This window comes from Leopardus geoffroyi, chromosome B4, assembly GCF_018350155.1.
Source record: "Leopardus geoffroyi isolate Oge1 chromosome B4, O.geoffroyi_Oge1_pat1.0, whole genome shotgun sequence".
NCBI lineage: Eukaryota > Metazoa > Chordata > Mammalia > Carnivora > Felidae > Leopardus > Leopardus geoffroyi.
The window spans coordinates 122,129,731-122,150,623 of record NC_059341.1 but is presented as its reverse complement, the minus strand read 5'-3'; the positions used below and the strand labels follow the sequence as shown (position 1 = coordinate 122,150,623).

General features: G+C 40.2%; 1 protein-coding gene across 6 annotated transcripts in view; it reads right to left on the bottom strand.

The window, feature by feature from the left end:
* Window positions 1-20,893, bottom strand: part of ANO4 (anoctamin 4) — a 417,061-nt gene that overhangs the window by 44,539 nt on the left and 351,629 nt on the right. For all 6 annotated transcript variants that reach the window (XM_045462469.1, XM_045462468.1, XM_045462470.1 and 3 more), the window contains 4 exons: window positions 14,117-14,199; window positions 11,243-11,383; window positions 8,294-8,458; window positions 2,261-2,297 (listed from right to left, as the gene is read on the bottom strand). In XM_045462469.1, coding sequence (XP_045318425.1) covers window positions 2,261-2,297; window positions 8,294-8,458; window positions 11,243-11,383; window positions 14,117-14,199 — 426 coding nt within the window. The remainder of the gene's footprint in view (window positions 1-2,260; window positions 2,298-8,293; window positions 8,459-11,242; window positions 11,384-14,116; window positions 14,200-20,893) is intronic.

Below are 20,893 nucleotides of genomic sequence, written 5' to 3'. Positions count from 1 at the left end.
AAAGCAGCTACTGACATGTCTGAAGGGATGGAATATCCAGTTTGTTCTGCTGTGACAGGATGCCCAGAGAGCCTGGAGTAGAGGCAGCCAGGCTTAAGGGGCCTCATTCCCAGGCCTGGCACCCTGCAGGAGTCTTTCCGTTGCTCTTAGTTTCCCCCTGTGAGGTAGGGTCTGTGTGGGGTCAGTTTCTCTTCCAGCTCCTAATAATTCCTTGTTCTCAATATCTATTCTGGTGAAATGTCAGGTGCTGTTGGGCAAGAGGGAGTCAGACCCCCCCCTCCCAGAATGCTGAGTATCTGACTTCTTTGCCTGTCATCCTCATCCATCATTTTTCATTCCCGTGGACAAATAAAAAGGAGACGACCTCATTTTTAGAGCTTTTACTGTATATCACCATCTGCATCTTATAATATCCTGACCTCAGTCATGTGCCAGTTCTCATCTCTTTATATTTTGACTTCCATAAAGCAAATGCTCTTTGGACACTGATATGAATCAAAGTATAAATCAAACTTCCAACTTGACATCTCATGTCAAATGCATCTATCCTTCCCTCGGAGCTTCAACCTCATCCCAAACAATGTCAAGGAAAATGTATTTAATACAATAGTACTTTTTCTGTTTCCACATTCCCTGAGCTTCTATTGCTCTTTACCATTTCACCCCATCAGTTCCTTTTCCACTAATTATAATTCAAAATGCTTGCTGGAGCATATCTGAGAAGGGAGGGGAGAATATAATTTAACAAGGTGTACTGCTGATGAGGGAAGAAAATACAGGATTGATGTGGGGGTGGGGGAGAGGGGAAAGTGAGTGATGGGCATTGAGGAGGGCGCTTGTTGGGATGAGCGCTGGGTGTTGTATGTAAGTGATGAACCATGGGAATCTACCCCAAAAACCAAGAGCACACTTTACACACTGTATGTTAGTCAATTCGACAATAAATCATATTAAAAAGATAAGGGTGCCTGGGTGGCTCAGTTGGTTAAGCGACTGACTTTGGCTCAGGTAGTGATCTCACAGCTCATGAGTTCAAGCCCTGCATCAGGCTCAGTGCTGACATCTCAGAGCTTGGAGCCTGCTTTGGATTCTGTGTCTCCCTCTCTCTCTGCCCCTCCCCCATTCATGCTGTCTCTCTCTCAAAAATAAATAAACATTAACAAATTTTTTAAAAAAGATAATAAAAGGGTTTTGGCTTTGTTTCACTTCTGCTACTGAACTACTGGTAACCTAGGAAGGTGTCCCACGTTGTTTGCCAGCTGGGTGGGTTCCCAGGTATCTCGACCACAGATGGACCAGGGCTGTATCACCTCGGCATCTTTGCCAGCCTGGATCAAGGTGCCATTGGATACAATCTGCCAATGCAGTTACCTCTTCTGTGGATATGAACCTCTTTCTATCTTTTTGGGGAAGGAGAAGTAAGGATGGAGGTTTCAACGACATTAAAGGAGATATGCCACGTGCCTACCCCTGTACCTGGTACATAGAAAAGCTCAATACATGGCATCTTGTATTATGATTATTATAAATGAAAGCACTTTTGTGATTTTTCCCCCCTCTGGACAAGCTATGTATGGGAATGTGCTAAAATAGGTTACCTGTGGGAGCATGTAATTTTCTGAAATTGTATACAGTAAAATGACTGATGTTTCATTAACAAAATTGGGACAATTTCTATACCTTGAAAACATGGAAAATGCACAGTATATAGCAGGCTTCCAGATTGTTCTAATGCTTTATGGAGTCAGAGACATGTTCTTAAAGGTGACTTGTCCAGGTGAGTGTTATTTCTACAAACATCAGTAGTGGGGGTGGTCACCTACATTCCTGGTAGAAGGCTCCCAGTCTCCAAAACAGCTAACCTTCTGTGGTTTTATATATACCATGAAAAACTTGATACATTTTTATTTAAATTAAAATTGTACGCAATACCAAGTGAACAATTTTCTAAATGATTCTGGGCACTTTATTCACATGTACTTTTGTGACGCTATATTTTTTGTGCATTAAGAGAAAACCTGTCTAAAATTACATTACCTCATGATAGATAATATTTATGACAAGCTTTAAAGCTTTAGACAGAAAAGATCCCTCAATTGCTAGACATACTTAAAATGTTCCATTGAAAGCAAAGAACTTATTGTATGCAATTTGAAATAAAAAGAATATTTCTTTTCAGCAGTATTTCATAAATGAATCTTTGAAAGGATGCTTTCCAGACCACAGTACTATGCCATGAAATAAGAAGGGTCTCACTTACCTAAATTCGTCAGAAGAAGTGCAACTTTTTCATAGAGCTGTAAAACAAATTTCATACGTTTAACAAAAAGACCCTAGATGCTACAAAATATGTAATTATAAAGGAAATAGGTAATCAAGTCACGAGTGAAAGTAATTTCATTAACCGCCCATTACTTGAACAATGAAAACACTGTAAACAAACATTGTGTCCTTTCTGGGCAAGAAAGAAATGCACAAGGTCCCATTTTACTATTTTTAAAATTTCACTTCTTATGTTGGAGTGAATAATTCTGTGGCAACAAGACTAGCTGCCACTGATGACCAGCTTGCTATGTGATGGCGGGCAAATCACAACATTCTTGGACCTTAGGATCTCTAAGACTGATTCTGATGGTAAGATTCTATAATCTCAGGGCACCTGGGTGGCTCAGTTGGTTAAGCATCTGTCTCTTGGTGTTGGCTCGGGTCACGATCTCAAGGCTTGTGAGTTTGAGTCCCCCATCGGTTTCTGTGCTGATAGCATGGAGTCTGCTTGGGATTCTCTCTCTCTCCCTGTCTCTCTGCCCTTCCTCTGCGTGTGCTCTCTCTCTCTCTCTCTCTCAAAATAAATAAACTTAAAAAATATAAAAAATTCTGTAATCTCACTGTTTATGGACTGCTGTGTTTTCTAGATTAGAGCATTAATAAATACTAAAGTGATGAAACCTTACTGGGAACTCCTAAGCTTATACTCTGCTTTTCCATTAGCGGATTGGATGCATCCTTCACTTACCCAGCTGTTTGGTAAATAGAGGGTCCTAAGAGGGAAGGGATAGTGTGTGTGTGTGGTGTGTGTGGTGTGTGCGTGCGTGTGTGTGTGTACATGATTTATAAAAGTGCAGGGTACAGTTCAGGGCAAACCCAGGTTGGCATCCCCAGAGAGGGTATAAATTGAGAAAAAGAAAAAAGTGCCTTCTCTAAAATGAAAGATGATAAAATGGAAATTTCAGAAAACTAGTGAAATATATTTGAACAACATGAAAATTAAGATCCTATTTAGACTGAAATGGTGAAAATGCACTGGTTAAAATTCCCCTGGCTGGAATTATAACTTTACCAGCTAGCAAGCTGTAGGGCTTGGGCATGTTACCTTATCTTTTCTTCAAACCATTGTTTTCATTTTATGTGGTTGAGAATGGAATGGGTATTGGACTCATTGATCTTAAGCTCCTTCAAGCTTCTCAATTCCCTTATTCGGGATTTTGGCTAACTACAGAAATAGATAAAATACTGGCTGTATGATTCTAAACTTTCAGCAATGACTATGCTTTGCTATAGTAAGATAATTAATATGGCCATAGTATCAAATTTTGTGTATAGAAACTTCAGACTCTTGGAATCCAGTGTTAAAAGAGATTGGTGCAGTTTTTCATAAGAAATCCTGTGGTGTAGTCATACATTTTAATTTTATCTTAAAAATACTGGTTAACCACAGATTAGGACAGGTGTTTTTTAATAAAATATATTTTACTGTTAACACATTTTATCATTAAAGTTAATTATGTAATTTTCAAGGAAAATTAGATTTGACTGGTGAGACAACCTTTCTCAAAATACAACTTGAAAAAAAAAGTTTATTTGTTGATTTTGAAAGAGAGAGGAAGAGAGGGCAAGAGCGAGCAGGGGAGGGGCAGAGAGAGAGAGAGACAGAGAGAGAGAATATCCCAAGCAGGTTCCACACTGTCAGAGCAGAGGCTGATGCAGGGCTTGATCTCATAAACTGCAAGATCATGACCTTAGCCAAAATGAAGAGTTGGTTGATTAACTGACTGAGCCACCCAGGCACCCCTCAAAATACAATTTTTGATTATCTAGTTTATCATTTGTATCTTTAATGTTTGTTCAAGTGCTGCACTTTGCACTCCTGTCTCAAAGGTCTTGATAGCTGGTGACATGCCAACATTATTTTGGTTTGGACACTGAAAAAAAAAAGGAACTTAGAGAAAGAACAATGCAGGAGTCAAAATATGATTAATATTAACCTTGTGAAAAATAAGGCAAAGTGTATGGGGACACAGTAGGGATCCATGGCATCTATGAACATTTATAAAACATTTATAAAATGTTCACAGATGCAAGGGGATGGACACTGAGGTTTTGAACAGGATGCAGCTGGAAAGGGCACATAAGCAGAGCGTGTGGTGACTAGCAAGAGACCTTCAGATGAGTGGTTTCTGGAAAAGGTCTGGTTTCTCATTAGGCAGTTGAGATAGAAATAATGGATGATTTGTTCTGATAAAAGCAGTAGAAAATCTCTTCTCAAACTGGATGCCACAAATTGGGAAAGTTAAAATCTGTAACTGACAGAAAGCTTTCTGACCTTAAGTATATTTCCAAAAGAAACTATGAGTGCTTCTAATTTGATCTCGTCCACCTGATCAATGTAGGTGGGCATGTTCTGATGCAAGCCATGTTTTATGGTTTACTCCTTTTTGGAACAAGACATTGTGGTTTTCACTGCTTAGAGTATAATGAAACATCTGATTCATATTGGTATGCCTCAGTAAAAAGGATGGCAATAACTTTTAGTCTCCTCCTGGGATATATTCTAATTGACATCTTTTGTTTGTAACCATATTAAGATGTTCTTTGGTCACAATAGAAACAGAATGAGAGTGAAACAGTATGACAAGGAGCAAGAAAATCCATCCTACTCACTCTATCTTTCAAGTATTTATTTTTCAAGAAGAAATAAAATGAAAACTAATAACTGCCACTTAAACAGTTAGTAAGAAGTAAATACATATCATAAAATCTAGAAAATAGACATCCCTTATACATCTGCTTCTTCAGTTAGGTTTGGAGAACTCTAGCATAAAGTCAGAAACAGGGTATGTGATCTATAACAATATTACTTAAAAATTAGAGGCTGTAATGAACATAAGATAAAAGCCAATCTAGCTCTCAAGATTTTTATATTCAATTAATGTAAAGTAGTAATGATTCATGACTAAATGATGATTTCTTTTTTGCAAGACAAGTATGGCCAAAATTTTAAGTAGTTGAAAATAACTTATGTAGCCATAAAAATGCATATGAAAATGTGCATGAAACTATCTTAAGTTGAATAATTTCAGAAGCCAGTAGATAGTTGAATTCTGAACTGGTCAAAGCTACGTTATAGTTATTAGTCTGTCATCTGTCCTTTAAGTGATATTTGCTTCTTAAGGACTTACTTTTTAATTTATTTTTTGATATTCTGATGAAAATCTTTCCAAACTATATTACACACTTGGTTGCCTTCATAATGGAATGTGCAAGGCTTCAGGGAATAAGATAGGACTGTAAATGTGTGTGCTCAGATGGGGACGTCATCAGAGACGGCTGAGGAGAGTAAGGCAACTGCTTCCTACACAAAAGGGTCTTGGATGCTGCTGCTTTGAGAGTTTTTACATATATATTTTTAAAATTTTCCTTCCTTCCCCTTGCTATGGCTTGTCATTTCCTGCTCTTGTCAGAATTCTTGCCTTAGTAACCTTCTGTTTTTCTAGTTTGATGTTGGTGAGAAATCAGAACATCAAAGGTGTTCACATGTACCTAAAATAAATGAAAATATACCTTAAAGGCATTATAAAAATACATATTACCTTTAGTGTGTGGACTCTACATCATCCATTTCAGTGACTCTGACGTGCTTGTTAGATAAAACATATAAATGCCTAGTAGTCTAGCTCCCAGCACATAGTAGGTGCTTTGCAATGTCCACAACTATATAGTTTTCCTACCCCCTATGCTCCCTCCTTCATTTTTTGTTTACTTCCTCTTTTCTTGGTGTGTCTCATGAAGTAGAGATTGCAGGGTAACTGATTTCTAGTTAAACAAAATGTTACACTGACAACATTGGTATCTGATCAAAATGTATGAGCAACCATGTATTTATAGACTCATTACATGTATACAGTAATTTATTAAGATGTACAAATTAAATTTTAATAAGACATTAGAGAAAAGAGAGCTTTAAGTCATTGCAAACTACCTAGACATAGAATCTTTCACTGCCCTGGCTGTTTGTTTAATTTCACTATGAATCACTCCCCTTCACAATGTGTATGTTCCACAATTAACTTGGAGACCAGCTAAGTCCTAGAGGAGGGAGTGCCAGGGGGTACCACATATCTACTCTCAATCTCCAAGTTCCTGTTATTAATAACAATAATAATAGTAATATTAGTAGCAGTAATAGTACTAACTCACCTACATTTTATTAGCTCAGTGATTACTAATTCACTTAAGAATCATAAATGAAGTTTTTCAATATTGGGTGGGTTGAATTCTCTTAGGGATCACTCTGAGTATATTGGTTATAGAATTTAGAATTGTTTAAAGAACTAGAAACGATAATCCAAACAGATTAAACAATATTGGCAACAGTATTAAATTGCTTGGCCTTTGGAAAACCCTTTTTTAATGATAAGAGCATTTCAGCATTATGGCCCAGATTTAAGATGCAATATAATTAAGGGTGAGGGCACCATAATTAATTGAACAGCTACTCCATGCCTAACACTGTGCTTGGCACTCCAAATACATTATCTTATTCATCCCCTGCCACAGATCTCTAATGTCAGGATTTTTATGTATAGGTTGACTTCAAATCTAACAATGTCAGCAAATAATATTATTCATTCTGCAAATAACAACAACAATTTACTGAGAGCCTACTATGTGCCAGGCCCTGATCCAAGCACTGGAAAATAAAAGCAGTAAAAAAAAATAGACAAAAGTGTCTGCCCTCATAGGCCTACATTCTAATAGAGAAGACAGATAATAAAATAAGTTTTAAAAAGCATATTATGTGGTGATAAGCACCACAGAGAAAAACAGAGCAGGTAAGGAGATAGGAAATTGTCAGAAGCAGGAGTGGTTATAATTCTAAAACTGAGTGACCATGGAAGCCTTATATTAGAAGAGTGACATTGGAACAAATACCTGAAGCAGGTGAGGGAGTAAGTCATGCAGACCCCATGGGGAAGAATATTCCAGGCAGAGAAAAGAGCGAATAAAAAGCCTAGGGTGAGAGCATGCCTGGCACATCCAGGGAACAAATGGAACAGGAGAAGCAGGGTGAGTAGGGAGAGACAAGGTCAGAGATGTCACTGGGGCCAGAAGAAGAGTCCTGGAGGCCACATGAAGATGTGAACTTTTATTCTGAGCAAGAGGAAAGCCATCGGACATGGTGAACAGAGCAGTGACAGGAGCTGGCTTACAGGTAAGAAGCTCACTCCAGCTGCTGTGATGAGTCTAACTGAAGGAGCAGACCTAGCAGCCAGGAAGACCAGTTAGGAAGGCACTGCAATAGCCCAAGAGGGAGATATTGGGGTCTTGGACCAAGGTGGGACTTAGAAATGTGTGAAAAGCGATCAAATTCTGGAAGCAGTGAGAGAAACAGAGGAATCAAGGGTAATGCTGAAGGTTTTCAGCCTGAGCAGCTATGGGGGAGATTGTGGAGGGGCTGATTCTGGAGGGAGGAGAGGGGGTTTGGGGAGGATAGTGGAGCAGACAGTTGGATGTATAAATTTGGGGTTTAAGGGAGACATCTGGGATGAAATACAGAACTGAAAAAAGCATGAAATTAACACAAGTTACATGTGCCATCCCCTTGCAGGGCTATTCCAAGGAATGCTTTGGAAACTGACCACTTTTCTACCATTCAGAATCAAAAGGAAATGGGAACCAACACTTCTGAGCTATGTTACAGATTCTAAGCTGGGCCTTTAAAGTATCTTCTTTCTTTAAGTTTCCCCAAGGTGTATATACACAGTGTTATCTTATTGGGTAAAGAAGGGAACTAAGATTCAGAGAGAGAAAGTGCCTTGCTTAATCTTACACTAAAAAATCCAGGAGCCTAGATTTGACTCAATCCTTCTCAATCCTCCGCATGTCAGGCAGTTTGCTGCCCAGCCATCAGCACCACGTGACAGGCTAGCCCCTCTGAAGCTGGGTCCCTTTTAGCAGCAGCAGAGAAGGGCCACATATTTTAACCATTGGGCTAGTTACCGTGCAGCTCACTTACCACATTCAGCAGCATAATGATGCAGAAGTTGATGCACACGGCAGTCCCTGTTGTTGCAACCTGAGAGTTATTCCTGATTAACGCCCACTTAAAGGCAGCAAAAGTGCTGACCGTCACCACCCGGTAAATGACGATCCCGAACACGGCTGCGATCACCACGCAGATCTGGCAAGAAGACAGAGACCCCGTGAGCACCTCGGTAGAATGTCTCAGGAAAAGGGTTCCCACCACTGTAAAATCCCACCCCTGGAAAATGAGAAAAGGATATAAAACAATGGTGATACTGACTCAAGCAACCACAACAAAATGCTTGCTTTTTATTGTGATTATTACTTTCTCTTGCCTGTATTTTCTTTGTTATTCAAATAGAAAAATCATAGTGCTTGAAAGCTGATTAACTGTGTAAGCTATGGAGTAACATTAGCAGAATATCAGATTGAACATATTTATTATGGAAATCTTATGATGTCACTCTTCTATGTAAATCTATTGGTTTCTTTCACTCTTAGAATAAAAGCAAAGTCTGTATGGTGGCCTGCAAGACTTTCTCCACCTCGTTGAAGGCCATTTTCCTTTCTGTCTAGGGACTCCAGAACCTCTCTCATTGTTTCAAATGGGCTAAGCACCCTTATTCTTCAAGACCATTTCCTTTGCCTAAAATGCTGACCCACCGCCTTCCCCTGCCAAACACACATATGTGCACACACACAAGCAATCTAGTTAACACCTACTCATTATTCACACCTCAGCTCAAGAACCACTTCATAACTAAAGCTTTTCATGCCCTCCAGACTTTTTTGTAATTGTTACATGGTACCTATACTCTTCTTTTAGTAGCCTATTTATAATTTCTAATAGTTTGTCAGTTTGATTATTGCCAGTTTCCACCACTTAGAAAGTACACTATCCACCCCCCCTTGTCTGTGGGGGATATTTCCAAGACCCCCAGTGAATGCTTGATACTTCAGACAGTATGGAATCCTGTATATATTGTGTTTTTTCCTATACACACATACCTATGAGAAAGTTTAATTCACGAATTAGGCACAGTAAGAGATTAACCACAGTAACTAATGATAAAATAATAATATACTGTAATAAAGGCTATATAAATGTTTCTCTCCCTCAAAATATCTTATTGTATTGTACTCTTCTTGTGATGATGTGAGATGATAAAATGCCTGTGTGATGAGATGAAGTGAGGTGAATGATGTAGGCATTATAACACACTGTTAGGCTACTATTGACCTTCTGAAGATATGTCAGGAGAAGGATTATCTGCTTCTGGCCTGGGGTTGACTGTAGGTAACTAAAACCCTAGAAAGCAAAACTGCAGATAAAGGGGTGGGGGGGACCACCGTAAGTTCCATTAGGGCAGGTATGGCATCTGTTTTGCATACCACGGTTTCCATGGCACCTTAACTTAATTACAGGTGCACAGTAAGTGTTCAGCTATTTGTTGCTGAATACACCAACTACGTGATAGGTACATAATCTTTTATTAATCATTTATAAACACTGAAATGAGGAATCTTTCTCTGAAGATTTCATTGTATTTGAGAAGAATATGACATGTCTTCTATCTACTGGGAATCTGAGATTCCAAAAAGTTTTTTGTCTTTCATTAGGTGATTCAATATATTAAAGACCTTAACCTACTTAGTTATTAAAACTTTAAGCTGGGCCTCAGGATGGATGTTGCTGAGTTACAGACTGCTCTCTTTATAAAAGCATTCCTCTGTTTTACTAAAACTTATTTTGGCTTCCTATAGGTGACATGCTCTAAAAGCTTGGGCATGAACCCTAGCTGCCAACTGGCCAAAATACAACAACAACTGCCCACATCTTAATCCTCGAGCTATGATGGGAAGATAGGTGAAATCTACATTGACTTTCAGACAAGGGTGGCAATGTGGTGGAATGGAGAGCTTGTTGGACTCAGTCAGAAGTCAGGTCTGAGTCCTTACTCTACATCTATAGATCTTATAAGAAACTTAAAAAACAAGACGGTAAATATGACTTTGCTCATGGAAGGCAAGGCAGGCACAACTGCGTACAGAGCAGTGTCTGTAGAAAGATATGGATCTGAATCTTGGTCTGAGCCAAGAGATTGCTGGGCATGCTGCCTACCCTTTCATCTTCCCAGTTTATTTCCGGCTAAAAGGGGGTCAAGTGTCTAGATTTGCTGCCATCTTGGTCTTCCTGATATAATGATCTATGATACTTATTTACACACTTACTATTTGAAAAGAGGAGAGGAGAATCCTAATAACCCCTTACTGTTCTAAAATGACATTTCGGAAAATATAAGTTTTGTTCAGTAATTAACAGTGTCGAAGCTGATTACTGAATGACTTCTTTTTAGGAAAAGTCAACAATGCAGGTTCAAGTTAGTGGTTTTCAAATTGACAGAACCATTAGTGAATCTGGAAATCAATTTTAGGGGGTTATAGCTGGTATTTAAAACAAAGACCATAGTAAAACAAACGAAAAATCAGTGTTCACTGTGTATTGCAAAGGTGAACATTGTTTCAGTTACTCTAGTTCTATATATCTACTGGCACAGAATATACTGGGTCATGACAGATAATGTATTTCTTATGCAGGAATGACAAGCAAAAAGCCTGACCAACACTGCTGCAGGTCCTATCTCAAATTTACTTCCTTTCAGCATGGAATAGGGAGGCGAGCAGAAAGAACTGGAGCTCTGGGTTATTTACTGGCTGACTCTGAACAAGCCCTTCACCTTCTGGAGTCTCAGTTCCTCCATCTGTGACTTGGGGACAGCAGTACCATCCCCAACCACCTCACGGAGTCACTGTATTACACAGCAAGAATATGTAAAAATGTTTTTGTGGAATTATGCAAAGGCCTGCTATGATTATTGTTGTTACCACGCTATAGGTTTGTACTTTATGAAACAAAGAGTTTTGTAGAAAAATTTCGAACCATAAAAAATATCCCAGATGCAGAAACAATAAGTCGGCTGCATTTATCTGCAAATGCCTGATAGGGTTCTGGCTTTCCCGAAATGGGATTCATCCGCTCTTTCTTGGAGTACTTGGCTTCAAACTGGGGCCGTATTTCTTCCTAAAGAACAAACAGACATATTTTTATGCAATGGAGAGATATGCACACAATAAAAAACTTTTTTATTCTACTGTAAAACTGAATCAACAGCTACCACACTAATCAGTCAATCAGTGAGGTGAGCTCAGAGACCCAGGTTTAAATGTTTGGAAATTGGCCACTTGAAGAAAATCTAAAGGATGATGATCTAGACTTATTATCATCAAGGCAGTGTAATTTATTTTTTTAAAGTTTATTTGAGAGAGACAGTGTGCATGTGAGTAGGGGAGGGGCAGAGAGAGAGAGGAAGAGAGAGAATCCCAAGCAGGCTCCATGGGGGCTCAATCTCATGAACCATGAGATCAGGACCTGAGCCAAGATTAAGAGCTGGAAGCTTAACTGACTGAGCTACCCAGGTTCCCCAAGGCAGTATAATTTAGACTAATAGTTACGTGCCTCTGTTATCATATTAAGCTGTGCTAGAAGAAACAAACAGAATGAGAAAAGGGACCACTTCTCTTTGTCCCTAGTAGTATGAAATAACTATTAAGCTTTTACTTTTATTACCAGGGAATGAGACAGACACAGGACAAAGAAAATTTCTTAACACCAAAGTGTCCACAATCCATGTTGTGAGTTATAATGGCAATATAATTTTTAGTTTCCTCCTACAATTACAAAAACATTTTTTTGGGGGGGCTCCTGGCTGGCTCAGCTGGTGGATCATGCAACTCTTGAACTCGGTGTTGTAAGTTTGAGCCCCACATTGGGTATAGAGATTACTTAAAAATCTTAAAAAAATTTTTTTTCAATTGAGGCAGCCCAAAACATGGTGAATCTATCTTTTAATAAGCTCCTATAAGAGTCATTCACCTTTAATCAGTAGATTTTAAATGTATTAATTGGTATTGAATAGCAGGTAAACATCTTTCAAATCGAGCTAAAATCAAGGCAATTCTAATTCGAAATCAAGCTGAGGCTTTGTTTTATTTAGTTGAGACCCATCTAATGTGAAAAGCTTCTGACTAAAAAGCAATTATGGGATTAGAAACAGGAAATCAGCAAGAGGGTATCCTGAAGTGGTTCCAGTTAATTAAGTACCTGTTCTATTTGAATGTTTTGCAAGAGGAGGGAAAATGAGTGGCAAGTCTGATAAAATAGAGATTGAGTTAATCCAGAAAGAAATGCTCAAGACTCCGATGGAGGGAGAGACAGAAAGTGAAGAAGGAGTTGACAGAAGAGTGGTTATGGATACTGGGCAGAGTTTGGCAGTAGCCTGCCTGTGTAGGAGGAAGGGCAGCCTTGCTCCTGCTGCAGAATAAGCCCAAGGCTGGCCTTCACTCAGGGGCAGGTAATGGGGAAGGACAGGGGGAGATACAATGATAAATAGGTTCTGCCTTCTTTTACTTATTTTAGGCAGCTACACTTGAGGATATAAACACAATAGACCTAGAATCTTCTGCTTCTTTGGGAAACTCTGAGTTTATAAGGCTGTGTCATCTAAGAGTCACTGAGTTAATTATCCAGAGGCTGAGGCCAATCACTGAACCAGACCTGTGTCTCTGGGTTTTATGGGCTAAATTGTGTCTCCGCTCCCAACCCCTGCAAATTCATTTGTTGAAGCCATAACTTGCAATACCTCCGATTGTGACTGTATTTGGACAGAGTTCTTACGGAGGTAATTAAGGTCAAGTGAAGAGTGGCCCCCTAATCCAATAGGACTGGTTCTTTATTAAAAAAAAAAATTTTAGACACAGACATGCACAGAGAGAGGACTATGTGAAGACATAGGGAGTACATGGCCATCTACAAGCCAAGGAGAGGAGCTTGCAACAGATCCTTCCCCACAGCCCTCAGAAGAAATCAACTCTGCCAATGCTTTGATCTCAGACTTCTAGCTTCCAGAAATGTGAGCACCTAAATTTCTGTTGTTTAAGCCACTCAGTATGTGGTACTTTGTTATGGCAGCCCCAGCAAATGGTTACCCTGGGTTATCCATGAAGAAGTCATGTAGCAAGCTGGGGATTTTCTGCACAGCTATCTGAGCATGACAGGCTAGAATAAGAGGCATTTAGCCACTTCTACCCATGAGGCCTCTTGAGGAGTGGTTCCTGCTCAGTGTTCACCGACTTGAGATAATACTTCTGAGTCTGTGCAGCTCTGGGCACTGTGCAGGGCTCTGGAGAGCTCAAAGAAACATTTCCTTGGAGTTCTCTTACGAGGGTTGCTTCCATGTACCTAGAGTTGTAAAACTAATACTCTCTGCTGAAGTAAAGAAAATGGATACTGTTTAAGAAAACTAAACAAATCTTACTACTAGTTATTCTGATGTCTCTACCTACAAGTGATGCTTTGCAATCAGAATGTTTTCTTTCTTTCTTTAAGTTTATTTATTTATTTTGAAAGTGAGGGGGGAGGGGCAGAGAGAGAGAGAGGAAGAGAGAAAGAATCCCAAGCAGGCTCCATGCTGTCCGCTTGGAGCCCAATGCAGGGCTTGAACTCACAAACTGTGAGATCATGACCTGAGCCAAAACTAAGAGTCAGATGGTTAACCAACTGAGGCATCCAGGCACCGTGTCTTTTCTTTCTTTTAAATTCTGCTAGTTTTTATACTACCTGAAGTTTTTTGCAAAGACAGGTATTGAAATGCTTTGTGAAGAAACCTGACTTCTGTCAGCATGGAGTGATATACTCAGGGGGACTATGTGTTTGTTGACTGGCTTTTTGAAAGATTCTGAGGTAAATAATACAAACCTCCTCTTCTTCCCAGTCTATCAAATCCCAGTCATAAGCAATTACTGCTCGCCTTCTTTTCCAAAACTCCAGGAAAACTGTTGCTGGAACAAGCAGAGAAAGACAAAGACGTTTTTGAATAAAACAATGCTGTTAACTGTCACTGAATAATGAAGTCATTGCAGAGAATGACAGTTGTTTGTGTAAGCATCCTTGAATATCAGAATTTCTAGCTAGCCCCCATTTAACAAGGACCACTATTGAGAATTACTAAGTTTTTGTCAAACATAATGAAAAATTAGCTATTTCATTTAGAATTATATTAAGCTGATTTCCAAGTTGAGGCAGAACAGACTTATTAGAATGACAAAGCTCCTGGTATACAAGAATACAGAAAACTAGGTTACCAGCATCTCTCTTATTGATAAGAGTATTTATTTTTAAAAGTGAGGAGCAGGTAGGGGCATGAAAGCAAAAATAAAACTTAGCAGTTCACATGGATTTGACTGGCAGTGATTTCTTGTCTGCCAAATCGTCCTCACCACAATAGCTATGTAAAATGTATTTTGCTGTTTTACTGAAAGAAGCTCTTTTACCCTTTTTCTCCAAACTATTTCTTGGTTGTCACATTAAAGGAAAAAGTGTGCAAATTCCAACAACCTTTTTCAACGAGGTGTGGGGTAGCTGGCCTTTCCACCCAGGGAAATCTGGAGGTTATCCTCATTCAGCCAAAGTAACTTTCTACTCAATTCAGTTAAAAATTATCTGCCAAAATCAATTATTGAGCATTATACAATGACAGAGAGGAAAGAAAAATAATCAAGACATAATTTTGCTGCCTTGGAAGTCATAAGCTAAATGATAGGAGACACACACACACACACACACACTCAAACTTTGAGGATGAATGCAACAGAGACACCCAGGACACAGAATTGGTAGATCTCTCTCTCTCTCTCTCTCTCTCTCTCTCTCTCTCTCACCTTGCTGTGTACTTAAGAATTACAGAGGCAAGGGCCAAGAGCCAAGCTGGTGAGCAGGATTTTCTAAAGCAGGCCTGTTACGTTAACTATTTTCTCTACACTTGTTCTTGCCTTACCAAATTATCTTGTCTTTGCATGGGGTCCCTGGGACAATTCTTCTATTAGGTCCTCTGGACTCTCAAGCAAATGGCACTGGCTAAAGACTTTATCTCTTTTTTTGTCTCCGGAGTGTCCCCTGGTCTTGAAGAGAAAAAGCAGCCAGTCCTTGAATATGTGGTTATTCTTCATTAAAAGTCAGGACTGTATTCTGTGGCCTCAGAGAGGCTTGATGGGGGACCATTCTGAAAAGCCTAAGGCCACAGTATACATATCCAATCTGTCTTCCTGGCTGTTGCTACTCTCACCAAAACCTACCAATGCATCTGCAGTTCTCACCTAGAGGAACTGACTTCTAAGACAGACCAGTGGCTGTCAGAAATATTCCACCACCTTTCTTCCCCCCAGTATGTGCTGAACTCTGCATGGAGGAGAGAAACTCTAACAAGGAATTCCCTTTTGTGGCTAATAATCCTCTCCTCCCTTCCATTCTAGAACTTGGGAGGATTAGAAGAAGTTAGTTGCTTGCACAATTGCCAATCTTTTGTGTTTTTGTGTGAAAATGAATCTGGGGAAGAATCTGCTTCTGCATCTGAGGAATCTGCATCTGAGGAAGAACTTCTTGCCATGAACTACGATATAATTGAATATTAGGTTGTCTCCTTCAAGGAAAAGCTTCAATTTCATAACCTCCCCCCTCTTTTTTTAAATCCCATATCCTCACTATTCCATGATTTAAATCGCTTTGTCTAAATACTCACAGCCCTGGGAACCCAATGTACTTTGACTGTGTCCAGTTATATGCTGCCTTACATCAGAGTTCACATTTTCCTCTTTGTCTCCTTTGAAGCTGGTTTGTTGTTAATATATCTCTTTGTCTTATACTACTATAGCACTCAGTACTATATGTTTGATTAAGAAGTATTATTTCTTGGAGGATCGTCGGAAGATGGCGGCATAGAAGGACGCTGGGTTCACCGCGCGTCCTGCTGATCACTTAGATTCCACCTACACCTGCCTAAATAACCCAGAAAACCAACAGAAGACTAGCAGAATGGAGTCTCCGGAGCCAAGCGCAGACGAGAGGCCCACGGAAGAGGGTAGGAAGGGCGGAGAGGCGGTGCACGCTGCACGGACTGGCAGGAGGGAGCCGGGGCAGAGGGGCTGCACGTCGGCCAAGCAGAGCCCCCGAGTCTGGCTTGCAAAAGCAGAGGGGCCAGATGGAGTGTGTTCCAACAGCAAGCGGGACTTAGCATCTGGGAGGTCATAAGTTAACAGCTCTGCTCGGAAAGCGGGAAGGCTGGAGGACAAAGGGAGAGAGAGTTGCTGAGCCCCAGGACGACAGAGCTCAGTTTGGCAGGGAACAAAGGCGCTAGCCAGCGCCATCTCCCTTGCCCATCCCCCAGTCAAAATCCCAAAGGGAACCGGTTCCTGCCACGGAACTTGCTTGCTCCGCGCAAACACCCAACTCTGTGCTTCTGCAGAGCCACCCCTCCAGCAGCGGGTCTGACTCCCTCCCGCTGCCACAGGGCCCCTCCTGAAGTGGATCACCTAAGGAAAAGCGAGCTAAGCCTGCCCCTCCTACCCCCGTGCACCTTGCCTACCCACCCCAGCTAATACGCCAGATCCCCAACACCACAAGCGTGGCAGTGTGCAAGTAGCCCAGATGGGCCACGCCAACCCACAGTGAATCCCACCCCTAGGAGAGGGGAAGAGAAGGCACACACCAGTCTGACTGCGGCCCCAGCGGTGGGCTGGGGGCAGACATCAGGGCTGACTGCGGCCCCGCCCACCAACTCCAGTTATACACCACAGCACAGGGGAAGTGCCCTGCAGGTCCGCACCACTCCAGGGACTATCCAAAATGACCAAACGGAAGAATTCCCCTCAAAAGAATCTCCAGGAAATAACAACAGCTAATGAACTGATCAAAAAGGATTTAAATAATATAACAGAAAGTGAATTTAGAATAATAGTCATAAAATTAATCGCTGGGCTTGAAAACAGTATAGAGGACAGCAGAGAATCTCTTGCTACAGAGATCAAGGGACTAAGGGACAGCCAGGAGGAGCTAAAAAATGCTATCAACGAGTTGCAAAATAAAATGGAGACAACTACGGCTCGAATTGAAGAGACAGAGGAGAGAATAGGTGAACTGGAAGATAAAATTATGGAAAAAGAGGAAGCTGAGAAAAAGAGAGATAAAAACACCCAGGAGTATGAGGGGAAAATTAGAGAACTAAGTGATCCACTAAAAAGGAATAATGTATGCATAATTGGTATCCCAGAGGAGGAAGAGAGAGGGAAAGGTGCTGAAGGTGTACTTGAAGAAATAATAACTGAGAACTTCCCCGAACTGGGGAAGGAAAAAGGCATTGAAATCCAAGAGGCACAGAGAACTCCCTTCAGACGTAACTTGAATCGATCTTCTGCATGACATATCATAGTGAAACTGGCAAAATACAAGGATAAAGAGAAAATTCTGAAAGCAGCAAGGGATAAACGTGTCCTAACATATAAAGGGAGACCTATAAGACTCGTGACTGATCTCTCTTTTGAAACTTGGCAGGGCAAAAAGGCATGGCAGGAGATCTTCAATGTGATGAACAGAAAAAAATATGCAGCCAAGAATCCTTTCTCCAGCAAGTCTGTCATTTAGAATAGAAGGAGAGATAAAGGTCTTCGAAAACAAACAAAAACTGAAGGAATTCGTCACCACTAAACCAGCCCTACAAGAGATCCTAAGGGGAATCTTGTGAGACAAAGTACCAGAGACATCGCTACAAGCATGAAACCTATGGACATCACAATGACTCTAAACCCGTATCTTTCTATAATAACACTGAATGTAAATGGACTAAATGCACCAACCAAAAGACATAGGGTATCAGAATGGATAAAAAAAACAAGACCCATCTATTTGCTGTCTACAAGAGACTCATTTTAGACCTGAGGACACCTTTAGATTGAGAGTGAGGGGATGGAGAACTATTTATCATGCTCCTGGAAGCCAAAAGAAAGCTGGGGTAGCCATACTTATATCAGACAAACTAGACTTTAAATTAAAGGCTCTAACAAGAGATGAAGAAGGGCATTCTATAATAATTACAGGGTCTATCCATCAGGAAGAGCTAACAGTTATAAATGTTTGTGCGCCAAATACGGGAGCCCCCAAATATATAAAACAATTACTCATAAACATAAGCAACCTTATTGATAAGAATGTGGTAATTGCAGGGGACTTTAACACTCCACTTACAGAAATGGATAGATCATCTAGACACACGGTCAATAAAGAAACAAGGGCCCTGAATGATACATTGGATCAGATGGACTTGACAGATATATTTAGAACTCTGCATCCCAAAGCAACAGAATATACTTTCTTCTCGAGTGCACATGGAACATTCTCCAAGATAGATCACATACTAGGTCACAAAACAGCCCTTCATAAGTATACAAGAATTGAAATCATACCATGCATACTTTCAGACCACAATGCTATGAAGCTTGAAATCAACCACAGGAAGAAGTCTGGAAAACCTCCAAAAGCATGGAGGTTAAGGAACACCCTACTAAAGAATGAGTGGGTCAACCAGGCAATTAGAGAAGAAATTAAAAAAAATATGGAAACAAACGAAAATGAAAATACAACAATCCAAACGCTTTGGGATGCAGCGAAGGCAGTCCTGAGAGGAAAATACATTGCAATCCAGGCCTATCTCAAGACACAAGAAAAATCCCAAATACAAAATCTAACAGCACACCTAAAGGAAATAGAAGCAGAACAGCAAAGGCAGCCTAAACCCAGCAGAAGAAGAAAATAATAAAGATCAGAGCAGAAATAAACAATACATTTTCTAAAAAAACTGTAGAGCATATCAACGAAACGAAGAGTCGGTTTTTTGAAAAAATAAACAAAATTGACAAACCTCTAGCCAGGCTTCTCAAAAAGAAAAGGGAGATGACCCAAATAGATAAAATCATGAATGAAAATGGAATTATTACAACCAATCCCTCAGAGATACAAACAATTATACTGTGAAAAATTATATGCCAACAAATTGGTCAACCTGGAAGAAATGGACAAATTCCTAAACACCCACATTCTTCCAAAACTCAATCAGGAGGAAATAGAAAGCTTGAACAGACCCATAACCAGTGAAGAAATTGAATCGGTTATCAAAAATCTCCCAACAAATAAGAGTCCAGGACCAGATGGCTTCCCAGGGGAGTTCTACCAGACATTTAAAGCAGAAATAATACCTATCCTTCTCAAGCTATTCCAAGAAATAGAAAGGGAAGGAAAACTTCCAGACTCATTCTATGAAGCCAGTATTACTTTGATTCCTAAACCAGAGACCCAGTAAAAAAAGAGAACTACAGGCCAATATCCCTGATGAATATGGATGCAAAAATTCTCAATAAGATACTAGCAAATCGAATTCAACAGCATATAAAAAGAATTATTCACCATGATCAAGTGGGATTCATTCCTGGGATGCAGGGCTGGTTCAACATTTGCAAATCAATCAACGTGATACATCACATTAATAAAAGAAAAGATAAGAACCATATGATCCTGTCAATCGATGCAGAAAAGGCCTTTGACAAAATTCAGCACCCTTTCTTAATAAAAACCCTTGAGGGGCGCCTGGGTGGCGCAGTCGGTTGGGCGTCCGACTTCAGCCAGGTCACGATCTCGCGGTCCGGGAGTTCGAGCCCCGCGTCGGGCTCTGGGCTGGTGGCTCAGAGCCTGGAGCCTGTTTCCGATTCTGTGTCTCCCTCTCTCTCTGCCCCTCCCCCGTTCATGCTCTGTCTCTCTCTGTCCCCAAACTAAATAAACGTTGAAAAAAAAATTAAAAAAAAAATAAATAAAAACCCTTGAGAAAGTCGGGATAGAAGGAACATACTTAAACATCATAAAAGCCATTTATGAAAAGCCCACAGCTAACATCATCCTCAATGGGGAAAAACTGAGAACTTTTTCCCTGAGATCAGGAACACGACAGGGATGCCCACTCTCACTGCTGTTGTTTCACATGGTGTTGGAAGTTCTAGCATCAGCAATCAGACAACAAAAGGAAATAAAAGGCGTCAAAATTGGCAAAGATGAAGTCAAGCTTTCACTTTTTGCAGATGACATGATATTATACATGGAAAATCTGATAGATTCCACCAAAAGTCTGCTAGAACTGATACATGAATTCAGCAAAGTTGCAGGATACAAAATCAATGTAAAGAAATCAGTTGCATTCTTATACACTAACAATGAAGCAACAGAAAGACAAATAAAGAAACTGATCCCATTCACAATTGCACCAAGAAGCATAAAATACCTGGGAATAAATCTAACCAAAGATGTAAAAGATCTGTATGCTGAAAACTATAGAAAGCTTACGAAGGTAGTTGAAGAAGATATAAAGAAATGGAAAGACATTCCCTGCTCATGGATTGGAAGAATAAATATTGTCAAAATGTCAATACTACCCAAAGCTATCTACACATTCAATGCAATCCCAATCAAAATTGCACCAGCATTCTTCTCGATACTAGAACAAGCAATCCTAAAAATCATATGGAACCACAAAAGGCCCCGAATAGCCAAAGGAATTTTGAAGAAGAAGACCAAAGCAGGAGGCATCACAATCCCAGACTTTAGCCTCTACTACAAAGCTGTCATCATCAAGACAGCATGGTATTGGCACAAAAACAGACA